General features: G+C 39.0%; 1 protein-coding gene across 6 annotated transcripts in view; it reads left to right on the top strand.

Moving 5' to 3' along the window:
• Positions 1 to 16,216, top strand: part of PUS7L (pseudouridine synthase 7 like) — a 33,803-nt gene extending 17,587 nt beyond the window's left edge. For 3 of the 6 annotated variants that reach the window (XM_090042356.1, XM_090042355.1, XM_090042359.1), the window contains exons 5-10: positions 945 to 1,178; positions 1,554 to 1,652; positions 4,017 to 4,098; positions 6,321 to 6,601; positions 7,623 to 7,676; positions 8,333 to 16,216. In XM_090042356.1, the coding sequence (XP_089898482.1) occupies positions 945 to 1,178; positions 1,554 to 1,652; positions 4,017 to 4,098; positions 6,321 to 6,601; positions 7,623 to 7,676; positions 8,333 to 8,662 (1,080 nt within the window). In that variant the 3' untranslated portion in view covers positions 8,663 to 16,216. The remainder of the gene's footprint in view (positions 1 to 944; positions 1,179 to 1,553; positions 1,653 to 4,016; positions 4,099 to 6,320; positions 6,602 to 7,622; positions 7,677 to 8,332) is intronic. The other 3 variants (XM_090042358.1, XM_090042357.1, XM_090042360.1) reach the window with 3 other exon arrangements.
• The last annotated feature ends 1,185 nt before the right edge of the window (positions 16,217 to 17,401 follow it).

Genomic DNA, 17,401 nt, shown 5'->3' with positions numbered 1-17,401 from the left:
AACAATCCTACCCAGCCTGGGTCTTTGCACATGCAACTTTAGTCTGCTGAGAAACAGAAACTGAAACGCCAGAACTTTCAAGAAGCAAGAGCCAGTATTTAGGTTGGACAGACAGACTAGAGCCATTTTCATGAGATGAAAAACTGAAATGAATGCCTGTTAAGGCTGTGCGAAACAGCACCGTTCGGCTTTGACTTCTGTTTCGACATTTCAAAGGAACAGGTTGTCGTTTCGAGTTTAGTTTAGTTTCGAAAGCGCTGTTCCGTTTCATTTCATAAAACAGTTTTGCTGTTTCGATGTTTCACGCGTAGGCTATAATGAGGAAGCAGGAAACTGGAGGAGGATCAGCCTCCTGTGGTCGCAGGCAGATTGGGGGTCTGCACCCCCAGAGGAGTCCGGCACAGCCTCACAGCCCTCCTGGGGGTGCAGGCAGGAGGCTGCCACTTGGGACTGGTGCTGGGAGTTGAGCCCAGTGGTGGGAGGCAGAGCGCAGTGCCAGCTTTGCCCACCTCTCACCACGGGCCTGAACTCCATGGGGCAGCTTGTTTCGTTTTGAGGCTGTTTTGAAGCCCTTCATTTTGTTTCAACACAGTTTTGACTTGTTTCAAGCTTGAAACAGTGAAATCAAAACAAAACAGCTGGCGAAGTGTCGCGCAGCCCCAATGCCCATGTTTGATTGGTAGGTAACTCAACATGTGAGTGTGACAGAGCCATTAATTCATTTTTATGAGACTAAGTGTAGGTTTAGCATGTTTGTGATGAGATTTACTTGTAACTGTTGTTTTTTTTAAATGAGAGAAATTTAGTATTTTATCGATGAATTAAATTTTTTTAAAGAAAATCTGATTTAAATACAAAAGAATCTGATTTTAAATTAAAAAATCCATTTTAAAAATTATTTTTATTTATTTTTTTAAATTATTGATTTTTATCCACCCTGACAGGAGTTGACCAGGGGTACAAGGGTGCTGAAGTGTGGGGACTGCCTGCCACCTAACCATGCCCTGTACTATCAGCATCCTCATGCTCTAGCCGGCCTCTCTGCTGCCTCATGCCACCACCTGGAGCCTGTATGGCAGCGGTGCTCCCTACCCGCCCAAGGCTGCTTGTACCCTTGCCCAAAGTGCTGTTGTCCCAGGTGCACACGTAGACGCTGTGCCCAGGAGCTGTCAACTCAGGTGAAATGGCCCTAGAGTTTGTGTTGCATTAATTACATGTATAGATGCACTCAGTTACTGTTTTTCAAAAGTGCACTTATAGCTCCCATTGTGCTACAGTTCTTGTGTGAGGTGCTTCTAAAAATCAGGAGACTCCCTTTTTATTCATTTGTAAAATGGAGAAACTGTTAAGAGCTGTAATTAAGTAGAGCAGTTTATAAACTTTAATGAACTACATACTGATACCATTAAAGAATTTTCATTTTGATATACATTTTCATTGTAAAAATAATTTGTAATAAAAAAAACCTGAATGTAAATGTGCTGTGCTATGTATTTACTTAATGTTCAGTAGGTATTCATACTTTTAACCATTTTATTTCCTTCTAATTGTAGACTAACGGATTTGTAAATTACTATGGACCTCAACGATTTGGGCAGGGACAAAATGTTCGGACAGATCAAATTGGACTGGCTTTGCTGAATGAAGAAATGGTAATTATTTCACAATGTAAATAGCTACAGTCAGCTCTTTCCACAGTTACAATTGTAATGTCTGAGTCTAGTGTTGAAGATGACCATTCCATTGAACAGTCATCTCATTTGTGACATAACCAGCGAGAGTAATTTTTTGAAGAGATTGCAAAATCACTTTCTACAGTGGTGTATAGTCTAAAGTTAAATATTAAGTGTAAAAGGTTGGGAAGTGGTTGTCTGTCTTGTCCTGGAGATATCACACTGTGGTTGTCAGAAAAAAACTAAAGTATCTAATGGGTGACTATTTTTAATTCAGCTCAAAAGAATTAACATTAAAAACTTCCTCTCCCCTCTGCAAGTGCTTCTTGTGGACTTTTGAACTGTGCTGAGTATAGTTGGTGCAGTTTTCTATAAAGTTCCACAGGATTAAATATGAGCTGTTCTAAAAATCAAATGTGCCAGTTATTACAGTGTGTGGTTTACTCAAAACATGGCTGCATCTCATTACTCCTTTGTTTCTGTTGCTTAGCCAGTTTTCAGTCCACATACATATTCCTTTGCAACTAATTAATTTCTTGAAGTAAAATTTCATGAGTCAGGCCGTAAACTCAGAAAAGAACACAGTAGACACTCTGATTTCGTACTTGTGGCATTTTAGCACTTTTTCTGAGAGAGGAGAGAATCTGAGCATGCTGGAAAGATCTTTGCACAGATATAAATAGTTATGCAATATGTAAGGTAGTAGACAGTTGGGATCACTGCATCAAATGTTAAACTAGATATCTGGGATGCACTGTCTTCACTTTACTCCTAGTTACACTGAGCAAGAGGAGAATCAAATCCTTATAGCAAGAGGACAGTGTCCTTCAGAATAATTTTACTGTACATGACTTTTGAGGCAGAATAAAAATTACCATTACTGTTATCTAGTTGCAGCTGGTTAGTAACTTAAATCTCTCTAGTCTTAATTCTGATAGTGTTCAAATTACAGGTAGATTAATTTTTTTAGTAAACGTGCACGTTTCCCTACACAGCCTGAAACAGAGCAGGAAGATGGGTGGTAATGGCTTGAGACTGTCTAACACAGGGAATAGCAGCTGGGGCTTTGCATGCCAGCGAGCTGTAGCTGTATTAGTAGTAGAAACAAGGAAAGTTTTGAAGTGGAAAGTTTTAAGTTATTTCTATCAGAGTATCCTCTAGTTTTATGAGTACTCTTCTGTGTGTGAGGCTGTGGAAATCCCTCAGCATAAGCATTCCTAGCTTAGGTCTCTAGACTTTGTTGGAGGGGATGAAAGGGGGTGACTGCTCTAGGCAACATACAGACTTTGCAACCAGGAAGATTTGCAGCTGGTAACTAAGGAAAAAGCAATAATCCCTGCATCATTTGTTTTCCCCTCTGCAAGATTGAAGACCATTCTTAGCCTTCCATGTTACTGCAAACCCTTCCTTCCACCCTAGAGAAGAATGCACTAGACCAGTGGTTTTCAGACTGTGTCTGTAGAAACTTAGGGTTCCATAATAGTTAATCGGGAGTCGGGGGTGGGAGAAGAAGTGGTATGAAATGGTTACATGACTCAGAAAGTCTGAAAACCACTGCAGTAGACCAGGGTATCAGACTCATCCCGTTTCTCTGGTCAGATCCAGGTGTGGTGGCTGGATGAGCTGCGGCAGCAGGACAAGGGGCAGCAGAAATAAATCAAACATTACTTATGCTGTACTGCTGACACCAATTGCAAACGGGACTCTGTGCCTCAAATTTCAGTGGCCCCACTCCCACTTGCCCTCCATTCAATTTCCTGACCCCTTTACCAGCCCCATGGGCCCTAGGACAGTTTTGCAGACTCAGTTTTCCCCAAAAACTAAATGTTTGATATCCTTGCACTAGATCTTCTTATTTCATGTGTGTGGAATTTTGGAACTTCAGATGGATAGAAGAAGAGAATTTGAGTCATCAATCTTAAGGAACGGTCAGATTCTGAGATGTAATAGTGGTTCTCAACTTCATTAGATTCAAAGCACCCCTTAGAAGATGCCAGTGCTTAGTTTTCCTACCTTTTTTGACTGCAGAAATTAATAGAGCAGTTCTTGTGTTGGAAAGAACTCAGAAACAACATAGCAGGTTAAAATGTTTTTAATACTGTGGATTCCTATTTGAAATCTCTGGTTTTATCTTGTGACTTATGTTTGCACACCTAACAGTGCTAATAATGTGTTGTACCCTGAGGCACCCTTGAAAAAGGATCTCTGGTTTGAGATCTCTGGCACCCTGGTTGAGATTCACTGCAAAAGAGTATCCCACCAAAAAACTCACAGGTGGGGGTTTCTTCATCAGTTAATTGCTTTAAAACAGAGACAGTATAATTTAATGTATTATTTTTAAAGGTAAAAGCTATGAAGTTATTTTTCACACCAGAAGATACAGATGATCCTGTAAACCAGGCAAAGAAGTATTTTCTTCAGACTGGTAAGTCTCACTTTTAAAATGTGTTTCATGAAAGTTCTACGTAGTAAGGTTCTTATTCTTCTCTCACTTTGGATTTATGCCAATCATACTACTTCCTCTGGATTTAATGGAGTTTATTGCTGAACATGAATGGGGAATCAGGCCCCAAACATACAAACTATCAAAGTAACACCACTGTGTTTTCTGTATTAATTTGCCAAGCAATTTTTCGTTAAGATTTAATATGGATTCTAGTTTAAATTCACAGTGATTTAAGATTTACTGAGACTGTTACTCAGTGCTGCCTTGTCACCAGTTTGAATTTCCCAGAATGAGAGTAGAGTAAAAGCCAAGTGGACACTCAGGATTTGGTCATACACATCTTGTCTTGAAGTCATATTTACTTTACAAGATATTGTTTTGTAAATACAAAAAGGACATATTTTAACATGTTTTAAATTGAATATGGTCTTATGTTAAACTCAGCACTGAAGCATTCATAAAGGGTGTAAACACACAACACTGTGAAGTGTTTAAAGTATAATGGAGTTGAAACCTTTCAACCCTACCCCCCCCAATAACCAAAAGAAAACAAAAACCCAACCGTGGAGAGACATGTAGCCCTCCCCATTATACCTCCTGGCTGGAGTACTTTATCTAAAATTCTACTCCTCCCTCCCTGCCCAAGGCAGGAGTAGAGTGGACTGTCAGTGAAGCCCTGCAGGCCCCGTCTCCTGGGTCTGACTGTCATTGAGTGCTATCTTGTTCACTGCATTCTGCCAAAACCAGGAAACCCCTTGTCACTGTGCTAGAAAATTGAAATCAAACATGGAAAAGTACATGGGAATTGAGGTCTAGAGAGCAGGAATCCTGGTTCTGGATGGGGGGTGTGGTGCAGAGTCTCCTGGCTCTGGCAATCCCTGCAGCACCTAAAACTGAGAGTCTGTAAAGTAGCAACAGCCAGGAGGTGGGAAGATGGGTGGGCAGTAGGATGAGAAGAGCTTTGCATTGTTTGATGCTTGAAGAACTGCACTACCATGCACATATACAGTTCAGAATAATACTAGCTGTTTCTTTGTATATTTGTCACATTTTGAGTGTTTTAGTCCATAGATATGTTTGAATGCTAGCTTTTCAAATGTTATGCCTGTTTCCAGCCAGAGACTAGAATCTGTCTTCAAATTAAAATGACCTATTTCTGACACCTACATTTCTGCTGTTATCCATCTTAACTCACAAAGCCAAAAAGCTTGGAGTCATTGTTAATTCCAAAAGTATTTATCAGATCCCCCCACATTTGTACATCTGCTTATTATTATATGTTGACAAGTTAGCTAGGGTATGTGGTTTCAGGGGAGGGCAGATGTACTTCATTTTTGCAGATTAAATAAGGTGAACTTTTCTGCCTTATGCTAGTCTAGGAGGCACAAAAATACATTTGACATGGCCTCCAAAGTCATCAGCTTGCCTTTTCCGAAGCAAGAAGTAAAAGGCTATGCTGTTCCAGGTATTCTCTGAGAAAATTACAAAGGAAAGAAGGAAATATAAAAATTTGAAAATACAAATACAGTGCATTTGTAGAAGGAACATGATGGGATAAACTTTTAACCAGGCTCAGACTCTATCACGGGTACAAACTGCACTTGTCAATATAAACCAAGCATGATATTTTTTCTTCTCACAAGGTGTGCACCCTGAAATGACTTGGTACTTATTGTTTTGGCAAATCAGAGCGCTTAGCTATGGAAATGCTAATGCATTTATACACTGTGGATGCAAAAACTGTTTGCGCACAGGAGAAAGGAGCCGTTTAAAAATAGGGGCCTAAAACTGAGCACATCAAGTTCTGTAGTGAAGTTTGCTCTTTACTTTCACATGTTAATTATATGGTCTAAATGAATCCTTAAGGAAGTGATGCATCTTTATTTCCAAAGAACTATACATTCTTTGAATTGAACTAGCAAATAAATTGCAGTTAGTTTCATTTTTATTCTGTGTAAGTTACAGAAAATGGAATTATTGTCTTAGGCTACTAAGCCTAAAATGCATAAGATTGAATTTGTCTGATATGATAGATTGAAAGCTGGGGAGTAATAAACATAAAGCCAGTTTAAATAAGTTAGTCTGACAACCTATTTCCTACCTGATTTGCTTTATCCTTTTAGTTCCAAATTTATTTTTCAAAGTAGACTACATTTGAAAAAAGATCAGTTTCCCCCTTACTTCTGTATCTTTTTTTCCAGAGGATGCAAAGGGCACTCTTGCAAGGATGCCCGAATTTAAAGTAAGAGAGAAGATGATACTTCGTGCCTTGAATCGCTATGGAGTGAACCATGAGGGCTGTACACGAGCATGGTTTAGTCTTCCTCATTCCATGCGCATATTTTATGTTCATGCATATTGCAGTAAAATTTGGAATGCAGCAGCATCTTACAGGTTTAAGATCTATGGTTCAAAAGTAGTAGAGGGTGATTTAGTCCTCTCTGAAGAAAATGTTGATGAAAGCTCTTCTTTGAATGACCGAGTGAGTTTTGAGTTTACAAACAGTATTCCTTGTAAAAGTTAGCTTGGCACACTTAAGTGGTTTAAGATACTGTAGTCCCGATTTTATGTTTAGACAAGGTTTCTAACCAAATCATGCTACCTTTGCTTTTTTCTTTAAATATTAATTATTTTGATTTAAGGTAGGTAAAGTAGCTTTGTCCCCTCTCAGTTGTCCACAAATAGGCATATGTGATGTCTGTACTGTTAAAGCTCCATCCTGTTTAGCGTGTCCATGGGAAGAATAGAAACAAAATGAAGGTGGATTCAGGGATCAGGACTTGGCCAGATTGATTATGTATGTATGAAGCCTGGTGATCATTTTCTTTTGTACGTTTCTTTCAATATGGTCTGAAAGACCTACAGATCAGTCTGTTTCTTTTTTCAGAGGTGTTGATATATGGCAACCAGCTTCTCTCCTGTGCATCAGATACAGTGTAGACTTTTTGTAGTGTTTTAATGGTCTTCATATGAGGATAACAGTCAGAATAAAACCCAGTTTTTTAAATTTATGAGTGAACATCTTCCAGATACTTACTTCCTGGAGTAAGAGAAACTTAGATGTCGCTGTAAATAGTCTTCCAGCTTTAGTAAACCAAAGATTCCTATTTTTATTGTGATTTTGATCAAAACATTGAGAGGGTGTCACAATAGATCAGATAGATTAAATCAATGGAAAGATGAATTATCATAGGTATCTAACTTCAAGTCAGATGAGCATGAATATGAAGCCCTGTGCTAGAGTCTTGCTTCACAAGTATTTATCATTAGTAAATATTTTATGGACAGCTCTTTCCTAATATAATTATTACTTTGTGTTTAAACAGCTTGATTTTGTTGTTGTCGTTAGTTGAAACATAACCTTTCTTCATTGTAGTCAAATATGTCAAAATCCTTGATTTATTTGGAGGGCTACATGGAATGTAATACATGATTTGTTCCACAGTCTACTTTTCTATTGTGTCAAACAATAAGTATTTTTTTTTTTTAATTTTTAATGCCAGGTCCACATAGTAACTGCTCCAGAGGAGTCAGCTAACAATTATACAATACATCAAGTAAGTTTGTCTCAAAAATAATATTTCAGGGATGGGGCTGAATTAATGAAAATAGTATTCAGAAAATAATGCAACTAAATTAAAGGTGCGGTTTTATTTTTTATCAGAATGCATCCCTGTAAAAAAAAAAACAAAAAACATTTACACGTTAATATGCTCTCCCAGAAAAGATGGAGAAGAAAGTATTCACTCACGTGATAAAAAGGACAATGTTCTATGTGCCTTTAAATATTTAAGAACAGTTGGAAGTCAAAGTATAAAAAGGCACAGGAAATGATGATTTGGAGCCTTCCAAAGGAAATACATTCTGTAATTGTTATGCTTCTCCCAGCAATCTAAAAAAGTCATGTTGCTAGTCTGGTTTTTAGATTACTGGCATCTTGACTGGGGTCTGTACTAGTGATATTTACATCTCGTATATATACATAGCCTTCTTTGATTGTGTGTACTGTGGACTTAGCTGAATCAAGCCCTAAAATAGGCAAGAATTATATTTATGATTAAATGTAGGAGCCAAGGGTTGCAGATATGGCTTTTAACTAGTCATATTTACAGAAACTTCATACCACATGCAAAAAAGTTTTGAAAAAAAAGGGAGTGGTTTTAGTTCAGGTATGTTTGTGGCTTATATATCTTTTTTTTTTTTTCTTCTTTAGGTGGTTCTTCCAATGGTTGGGCACAGTATTAAGTATCCCAGTAATAAAGTTGGGCAGTGGTACCATGAAATGCTTGCTGAGGATGCGTTGCAGACATGCAGGTTTAGACTGTCTGCATTACAGCTGAATATACCTGGATGCTACAGACACATTTTGAAAAATGTTCACAATTTATCTTATTCTTTCTTAGATGACAGTAAAGAGGGAATCAAAAGTGAAGACAGCTGTCATCTAGATGCATCAAAAGCATCACTTTTTCTTTCATTTGACCTCGATCCTTCATGTTATGCAACAGTATGTCTAAGGGAGATAATGAAATGTGATATTTAAAATGTTTGTGTTAACAAAAATTTCAGAAGTATTATAGTGGTGGTCTTTTACATAAGTTGCCTATAAAATAGAAAAAGCTAACTTGTCACAGCATGAATAATGTCAATTTGAAAGTTACGAAATTAAGTGAAAAATTAATGTATACTGTTATTTGTGGGGGTTTGTATTTTTTTTTTTAACTTGTCTTCTGTGTGCTGGAGCTAGATCCTTCTAAACTATATCTATAGTCACACCTGTTAAAATGGGCTCAAAAGAGCCAAGAGTTGCAGATATGGCTTTTAACTATTCGTATTTCAAGAAATTTCATACCATATGCAAAGCTAGACTCTTTAAAAAGAGGTTTATAGCAAATGGACGTTTTTCCTTCCCTTATTATCATCATGTTAAAAGCTAATTACATGCTTGGTGATATATAAGACATGAAAATAAAAACACTTCTGCTTCAAGAAATTTATGGTCTGCTAATATCTGATACTGTATTAATATCCAATTTCACTCCTTTAATTTATTCCATAGTGAAATTTCAGACCTTTTGAAATCCTGCACTATTTAGTCTGGCACCTGTCTTCTGTATGCACATATAGGGAGAGATGAAAGAGAGAAATTCTGAGTAAACACTGTTTGAGTGATAGGACACATCTTGAAGCTCATAACGTTCTCTTCTTTCAATTACTTCCTTACTAAGAAAAGCATAGCTTTTGTTTTAGGCCATTTTTTTAAAAACTAGATGCTTCAACAACCAGAAGTGACTGTGCTCTTACTATAATTACAGAAGTGTTTATTATAGTTTTTTGTGGACTGAGGACACTGTTTGTCTTTGCTGCTGTTCAGACTTGTTTTCTGTACAAGTTTAAAGCTATAAAGGAAATCCTGTCAGGCTCATCAGTGGAACCTTAAACTTGTCATTGTTAACAACCAATTTTAAGATTTTCATTTTGGGGGGGTTTTCCTGTTTAAATTGAAAATGGTCGTATTGGCTTGAAAGGGCAAAAAACTGGAAAAGACCCAGAGGAGTAACTGAGAAATGACAGAATCACCTGAGAGCTTTGAGTTGCATGTCTCATACTTAATCTGAAGATGGCAGTGTGACTTAAAAATAATCATTGGAAAAACAACTCCATTGGGCATTTTTGTGAGTGGCTAATGTTTCACTCAATTTTCATACACACAGATAAACAAAATGTTTCTGTGGTGCTAATCCTTGAATTTAGGCCTAGTGTTTTAGTGAAGTAATTCATCCTGGACTGGTTCACCCTTTGTACTTAAGGGATTTCAAAGGAACTGTAAAACTGATAAATTAAAATGGAGGAACAGGTTATGATTATCTAGTCGATTAGTTATCTCTGTAAGGCCTTAGTAAGCATTTTGACACTTCACCTCTAACTTCAGTGAGGGAAAGAGATGCTCTCTAATTTGTAGTGTTTTTATGGGTGACTGAAATTATGCATTAATAGTGACGTAAATATTTAACTTGGCTTCTAGTTCAGTGCTAAGGGTAAAATATGTTCCATTTATGTGCCTAAATGTAACTGCAGTTTTTGGCACTTATGTGCAGACTTAGTAGGGAAATAGAATTTCCCAGGTACACGGCCATGCAACTCTGGAAGTTTTAGTCAGGAAAAAACCACAACAAGGCAGGTATTGTACACTTGAAGAGGAAGGCAGCAGTCTCTCTTTTAAGCCTAATAGTCTAGTGGTTAGGGTACTTGTCCCAGGGCCAGGAGCTCCAGCTTCTAGGCCCCCTTTATTTAGAGGAGGAACCTGCATTTCCCAGGATAGTGCTTTAACGCCCTGTTTGAAGCTGGCTCACTACACCTTGCCTCTACTATTCATTACGTTGATGCACAAGATGTGGGTGGTTGATGGAGTGTGGTAATTGCCGTGCTCCAGCAGTCTTGATTGAGTCTGCTTTGATGTGCTGTAATTACAGTGCTTCAGAGCAGCCTCCCTGCTTATGTATAGGCACCCTTATATACCACTTAAGCATGTAAAGTGAAATAGGATTTAGACCCAGAAACCTTCTTAAACTCAACAAATCACTTAAAAACCAAAAAAGCATGCATTCCTACAGCATGGCTGCCTGTTTCAGCCTACTTGCTGAGTTTTATATCACTGACCAAAATGCATATTTAAAGTGGATGAATTTACATTGAGAACAGGCTCTTGCTTCCATTATTTAATTCAAGACAGTTGTGGAAAGCAGTGTTATTGGCATCAACTCCACACATAAGACTTAAATCTACAGAGTGTTATGCATGTTAGTTGTTGACACTTAATTTAGAAGAGTGCATAATAGGCTAGATTAACAGAGTTTTCAGACAGGCATGCTCTTTTTTAAACGTTCAGTAGATGGCTGATCTGTAGATCAGAGTTGATTTATAGCAATTTTAGGCTTATTTGTCAGTACTGTTCCTGAGCATTCAAAAGGACTAATCTTCTTAAGCAAACAATTCTTTCAGTAGCTCTGAGGTAAAAGAGCTAATTTATTTGTGTCCATGAATACACTTCCTCTGACACAAATGTTGCATTTGGGGAAAAATCAAGATAGATATTAATTCACTGTTATATGCATATCAAACTTGGTGCCTATATAATTTTATATTTAAAATAACATGTCAGAAAGTTTCAATGTAAAACTATACAGAAATTAAAGTAAATTCATTTTTATAAGCCTAAGGTTTTATTCTGCAACCCCTATATGTGTAAAACTGATTCAATGAGAGTTTTGCTAAAGTGCAATACCATCTTAAAGCATCATTCTACATATGTGAAAGATTTATAATAGTACATTTAGAAAAGAGGATAATCACTATACAGAGATTTCATTTAAAGAAGGAATGAGATCAAAGAGCTGGTCACCTCTTGTCTTGATTCTGTGTTTCTTTTGCTAGTCAGCCTTACTTGATGAGCCTTATTGGCATTTGGCTAATACCAGTGAAAGCAGGCTGCTATGTTTTTCCTAACGTAAGAGGTATTAAAGTTAGTATCTCAATCATTTTTCTGGTCATTGTTTTTTTTTAATAGGGAAAAACATTTTTCCATATTAATGAATTAAGAAAATTATTAAATTAATTTTATTCTCAAACTAGACAATTATTTAAAATTAGAATGTATAGATTACATATCTTTCAGAATGAAATAGATTGAAATTACATTCATTTTACAAACTGTTGTATATTTCAGGTCTTCTGAAGCCAGCAGATATGTCAGTTTCAACTAGATCACTGGTTGGCCCCTGGCACATCTTGTACTTAAGATATGATTAACCAATTAATCACATCTTAAGTAGTTACCCAGCCACACATTAATGCAGTTTATGATTGGCAGTTGTGGAAGGGACTGGAGGGAAGGTATGGAAGTCACAACTAGCCTAGAGAAAGGGGGGTCAGAAAGATAGAGGGCCTAGAGAGACAGAGCTTGAGCCCAGAAAGGACTAGGTACTTGGGAGAAGGACTGGTGCTAGGGCGGGGTTGAGGGCAAGTGGTGGGGGACCAGGAGGATCCAGTGCTGGGAGGGATTAGGGTGCATAGAGGGACCCTCTGGTGCCTGGAGGCCTGTCAGAGGGCTGAGTGTGGGGGCCAGAGGTCCTGAGCCCAGAGACAGCACTGTCAGCAGGGTCAGAGAGCTCAGAGATTGGTTACCCAGGAGGGACAGGTGTCCACAGGGTCTGGGAGCCTGAAGATCTTGCTGGGCCAGGGTCCAGAGATAGGCTAAAGGCTGAGCAGGGCCACAGCTAGAGACTGGTAGGGCCAGAGGAGCCTAGGAGTTGCATTTGGCCTAGGAGCAGGACCAGGGCCTTGGAATGGATAAGCTAAAGACAAGATCACAGCTGGAGACTGAGGGAGCTAAGGAACCTGTAGCTCTGGAGGGTGACAACTGGGGCTGGCAGCCTATAGAACAAGAGGAGAGTGTGTAAGATTATCTGCAAAGCATGGGATAGGTATTGGGGATGAAGGAGCCTATGAAATTAACTATTAAGGTAATGACCATAGGCACCTGTGGTTGTAATGGCAAGACTATGCTTTGGAAGCCCTGGGGCAGCTTCCCTTTCATCAGAAGCCAATAACATCAAGGTGTGGTGAGCATGTAAAAGGGAGAGGCCCCCAAAGGGAACCAGGTTGGCAAAGGTTGAGGATCTACCAGGGGGCATCATGACCACCATGGGATGTACTACACACATGCAAAGATTTTGGGAGGGATGGAGCCTAGATAGCGGTAGCCTTACACTCCATTAAGGCAGTGGGTGAAATGGGAATAGCTAATGGAACTTGGAGGCATGGGTGAAAGTTAATTGGGATTGATATCAAAGTTATAGAAGAGTTAAGGAAGGAAATGGAAGAGATACACAACCTCAGCCCTCTTACAGGGAAGAAGTGGAAAAATATACAAAGAATGTATGCTGCAAACAGCCTAAGAAATAGAAATAATTTCAACATTCCCTTGGTAGGGCCATATTTGATTTAACACGTCTGGGTACCTTTTAGGATGAAAAAGAGAAATCTTGTCTTAGACTTTTGACTGGAAAAGAGAGAGAGAATCTTTGCAAAAGGAAGTTAGTTACGTAATCCCATGGTAGAACAAACATTCTGAAGAAGTGAGTGGACAAGAGCTTTAGGGACTTGGGGAAAGGTAAGACTAATGACAATAAATAGTGGCAGGATGGGAGCCTGTCAGGGTGCATCTACATGAGAAGTTTACTGCAGAGTTGACCAATTAGCTCCACAATAAAATGTCACAATCTACATCTGTGGTGCCATTAGGATGGAGAAAACTAATTAACTCCACCATAGTACTTGTATGTGGCAGTACTATCCTATCTTACAACAGAGTTATTTACTTTTCTGCAATGCATGTGTAGATGCTGATGGGGCTGGATAGGAAAGAGGGTGCTTCAGTGCTGGGGCTGCCTGCTGGCTAGCCCTGCACTAAAGCACCCTTGTGCCCCAGCCAGCCCATCCATAGCATGTTGAGGTGGGTCAGACCAGCCCTGGGTTGGCAGGCTAAGGCTACTCTGCCTTGACTCAACATACGCAAACACAGTGCATGGGAGCAATAAAATCTGGTGCAAATTTTGCTGGAGTTTATTTGGCTGCGTTAATTGCATGTGTAGATGCACACACACAAAATATGAGGGAGAGACAGGCTGGGGAGGAGTTGTTTTTGTAAAGAAAATATATAATGCCAGCAAAGTGAAACAGGAAGACAAAGATGGCAGTTAGATTATGGAGAGAGAGGATCAGAACTTTGCCTTGTAAGAATTACTTTAACTCCATTTATCAACAGAACAATGCAGATTTACTCCAACTGAGAATATGGCTTTTGGTGATCTAGAGCAATCTTGCATTTAACTTCTGAGATCTTTGCTACTTCTTTATAAGGTTAGAATTGGTGGGGAGAGCAAGGAGGGAGATAGTTAACTATATTAGAAAAGTAACAAGGGGCTCCTATACACCTGCAGGGAGCCTGCTCTTAATGTGCTGTAATTCCAGCGCATCAGCAGACTCAATCAAATCTACTAGAGTGTGGAACTTAATGCATTCCAGTAGCCTCCAGTGTCGTGTATCAGCATTCCTGCGCTGAAAAATGGTCGTGGGGTACTTTAAACTAAGGCTTGTTTGATCTTTGTTCAAAGCACCCCACAGCCATTTTTCAGTGTGGGAAAGCTGATACACATGACACTCCTGGTGCTTTTAATTAATGCAGCTCTTGGAGCTGTACTAATTAAAGCACCCAGCCCCAGTGCCTCCCGGAACATGTGTATAAATGCCCAAGGATTACTACAGGGTTCCACTGGAAATCAGGGAGATGTAAAGTCCTGATTATTTGATGCCTTCTGATTCAGGCAGATATAACTTATGCAGACTGGTACAAAATGTTGCAGACATCAGAATGGTGTTTTATGCTTGCTTTTGCTTTACAAAATGTAAATATACAAATATCAAATCAGTCACTGCACTGAGTCATTACAGCCCAGGAGGCATCCACCCTTTTAAAGTATCTGGGACTTCCAAATTTGACATGAACATGGAGAAGGGATATAAATTGTTTTATGGACTGCCAACTAGAGTGACTGTGGCTGGAAGATATTAAAAGGAGTCTGAAGTGTGACAAGCAGTGGAGCAGTCAAGGAACAAACTGATTAAGGCATTGGGCAGAAGGTCAAGAGACTATAATTGAGAAACAGTATAGTTCTGGCCAAGACTACAACAGGTCAGTCAGTGCCTACAGCAATTGCAAGTTTTAAATTTGGTGTAAGATTTCGTTTTGTGCTGTTTTTTTGTCGGGGGGATGGGGGAAGAAGAGTCACAAACTTTGTTAAATGATTGTGTCATCATTAATGTATAGATTCTCTGGTCTTTCTCAATTGACTGTTTCATGTTAAATGGTTTCAAAAAATTTGTTTCAAGTCCTCTTTCTCCACGTTGATATTTTTTCTATTTTAATATATGACTCCTATTTTGGCCTTTCTCCCTTCATTTAAAGCCTCCCTCTTAAGTGCTTTGACCATAGGAGGCAGTAAATAGCATTTGCCTCACTAAGCTAAAAACGTGACCTTTAATGTTAATCATTCCAGTAAGAGAACCTGCCACACTCCTTCAACATCAATGCCTACTCTAATTTCAAAATGAGCTACACCCTTCCACTGCTGACATCCACAGAGCTTATGTAATTCTTGTTGGTCTCACTTTCATAGCTCACTGGTAAAAGAGCTGAGAGAAGCATAGTAAATTGATCTGCTTTAGTTTATTTTTTGCAAAAGGCTCTAGGCACAAAAAGATTCTAATTTCTTACATTTGAGTCAGTTTCTTCAAGCCACTCAGGGCTCCTGAGGATTACTGGCCTTGTGGTAAGGAGGTCCCAGCATCTTGCCAAATCTGTTATACAGTGAGTTATGCAACAAAAATAAGAAAGAGCAAATTAGCAGAACTACAGTATATGTACTTGAGCAAAGCAGTTGGATTACAGCTGATACTTTTCCATCAGGACATTTTTGAAGATGATTCTGTTGAGGAACCAAGAAGTAATTTGTCATCTTCAAAGGAAAGTTTTGACTTTAGTTTTAAGGTTTAGTTTGGCAAATGGCTAAAATGTCATTCCTAGCAGGATGTATAAAAAAGGAGAGCCCACCTTCAGTTTATACGCAACGTAAAATATTTTAATGAATTTACAAATGAGAATCAGATAATTGTACAGTAGTACAGAGGTGTAAGGTGGCTACCTCACTGGCAGGTAAATGTTGGGTATCAATAAATAATGACAGAAATTGTATCCACAACCTTTCTTTTGTGAAGCAATATCTTCTCTCTCAACCTTGATCTTGCCTTTTTCTGGTGCTGTGTCTGCTATAATCCTAAAGCAGTATGTACAGAGAAAATAGTACAAATGAACACTTCTGCTCTGTGAGAACTTAAGCTGCTCAAAACGGAGGGCTACCTAATTAGCTCATTGAATGTTTCTCACTGATAATGTACAAGAGGCTGGCTATGTCTCTTCTGACACTTCTATTTCAAACAGATAATTATGTTGATTGGATAAACTAGTAATGATTCAGAATTGTCTGTCTGAAGTACCATTATTTGCTTTTGCCTTGGAGATCACAAGAAACTTCAGATTTTCATAGCTTTTAAACTTTTTAGACTGTTTCCAGAACATTAAGGAGTGTATCAAATCATAAGAGCAACTCACAAAGACATTCTTATGAACCCAGAAGGACAGACTTCCACCTTCAGCTCCCGCTGTGCAAAAATGAAGTTTTATTTTCTACCTATGGAGACTTTTTACCATCTATCTTCCCTGAGCCTGAGGAAGGGTGTGTGTGTCCAAAAGCTTGCAGAAAAAGATTTTTTATTTTTTGGTGATTTCTTAGTTGGTCTAATAAAAGGTATCATAGCTGAACCAAGAGTTCTAGAATTTTTTTTTCCTTTGGAGACCAACATGGCTCCCAAAATCTCAGGAAATCATAGAAAATTAGGGTTGGAAGGGAAGTCAGGAGGTCATCTAGTCAAGCTCCCTGCTCAAAGCTGGACCATCCCTAACTAGCTCATCCCAGTCAAGGCTTTGTCTAGCTTGGTCTTAAACCTCCAAGGATGGAAAGTCCACAACCCCTCTGGGTAATCTGTTCCAGTGTTTTATTACACTCCAAGTGAGAGACTTTTTCCTAATATCTAACCTAAGCTTCCCATGCTTAAGGGAAATAGTGACAGGCATGTTGGGAGAATGATTCTGTATTCAGAGCAGGGTTTGAAAGGCTTGTAGTAAGGCTTACAGTCACTTACTGAATGCTGGTGATCAAACAAAATATTGAAAAAAAAATGCCCAGTCAGAGATTTGTCCAACATCTACAAAGGCTTTGGCTTCTTCAATCACAATTTGCACTTCAGAGAGAAAGGGGCAGCGGTTTGTTGGGAAGGGACAGCCAGCCTCCATCTCATTCTGATAGGGAAGAAGCTCTTCTCTGCCAGAGTGGCTGACCTGCTTGACAGGGCTTTAAATGGAGATCACTGGGGGATGGGTGGACAGTCACTAGTGCAAGCTCTGGAAGTGACAACCACAGAATCAGCAGGTCAGGTATCACAAAGGAATTCATTCCTACCCCAGCCCTAGGACAGGACAGTTCTAAGAGGACAAGGAAGCCCAGGGTTTCTGATGACGGGTTTAGCTACCTGTACACAAATGCCAGGAGTGTGGGGAAAAAACAGAAGGAACCGGCCCTTCTGCTAAGCAAAAATTAATACAGTC

The sequence above is a fragment of the Crocodylus siamensis genome, chromosome 4, assembly GCF_052110815.1.
Source record: "Crocodylus siamensis isolate JL-2025a chromosome 4, ASM5211081v1, whole genome shotgun sequence".
In the NCBI taxonomy this organism is placed as follows: domain Eukaryota; kingdom Metazoa; phylum Chordata; order Crocodylia; family Crocodylidae; genus Crocodylus; species Crocodylus siamensis.
Note: the sequence above shows the minus strand (reverse complement) of the source record. Positions and strands in the feature narration are given on the sequence as shown.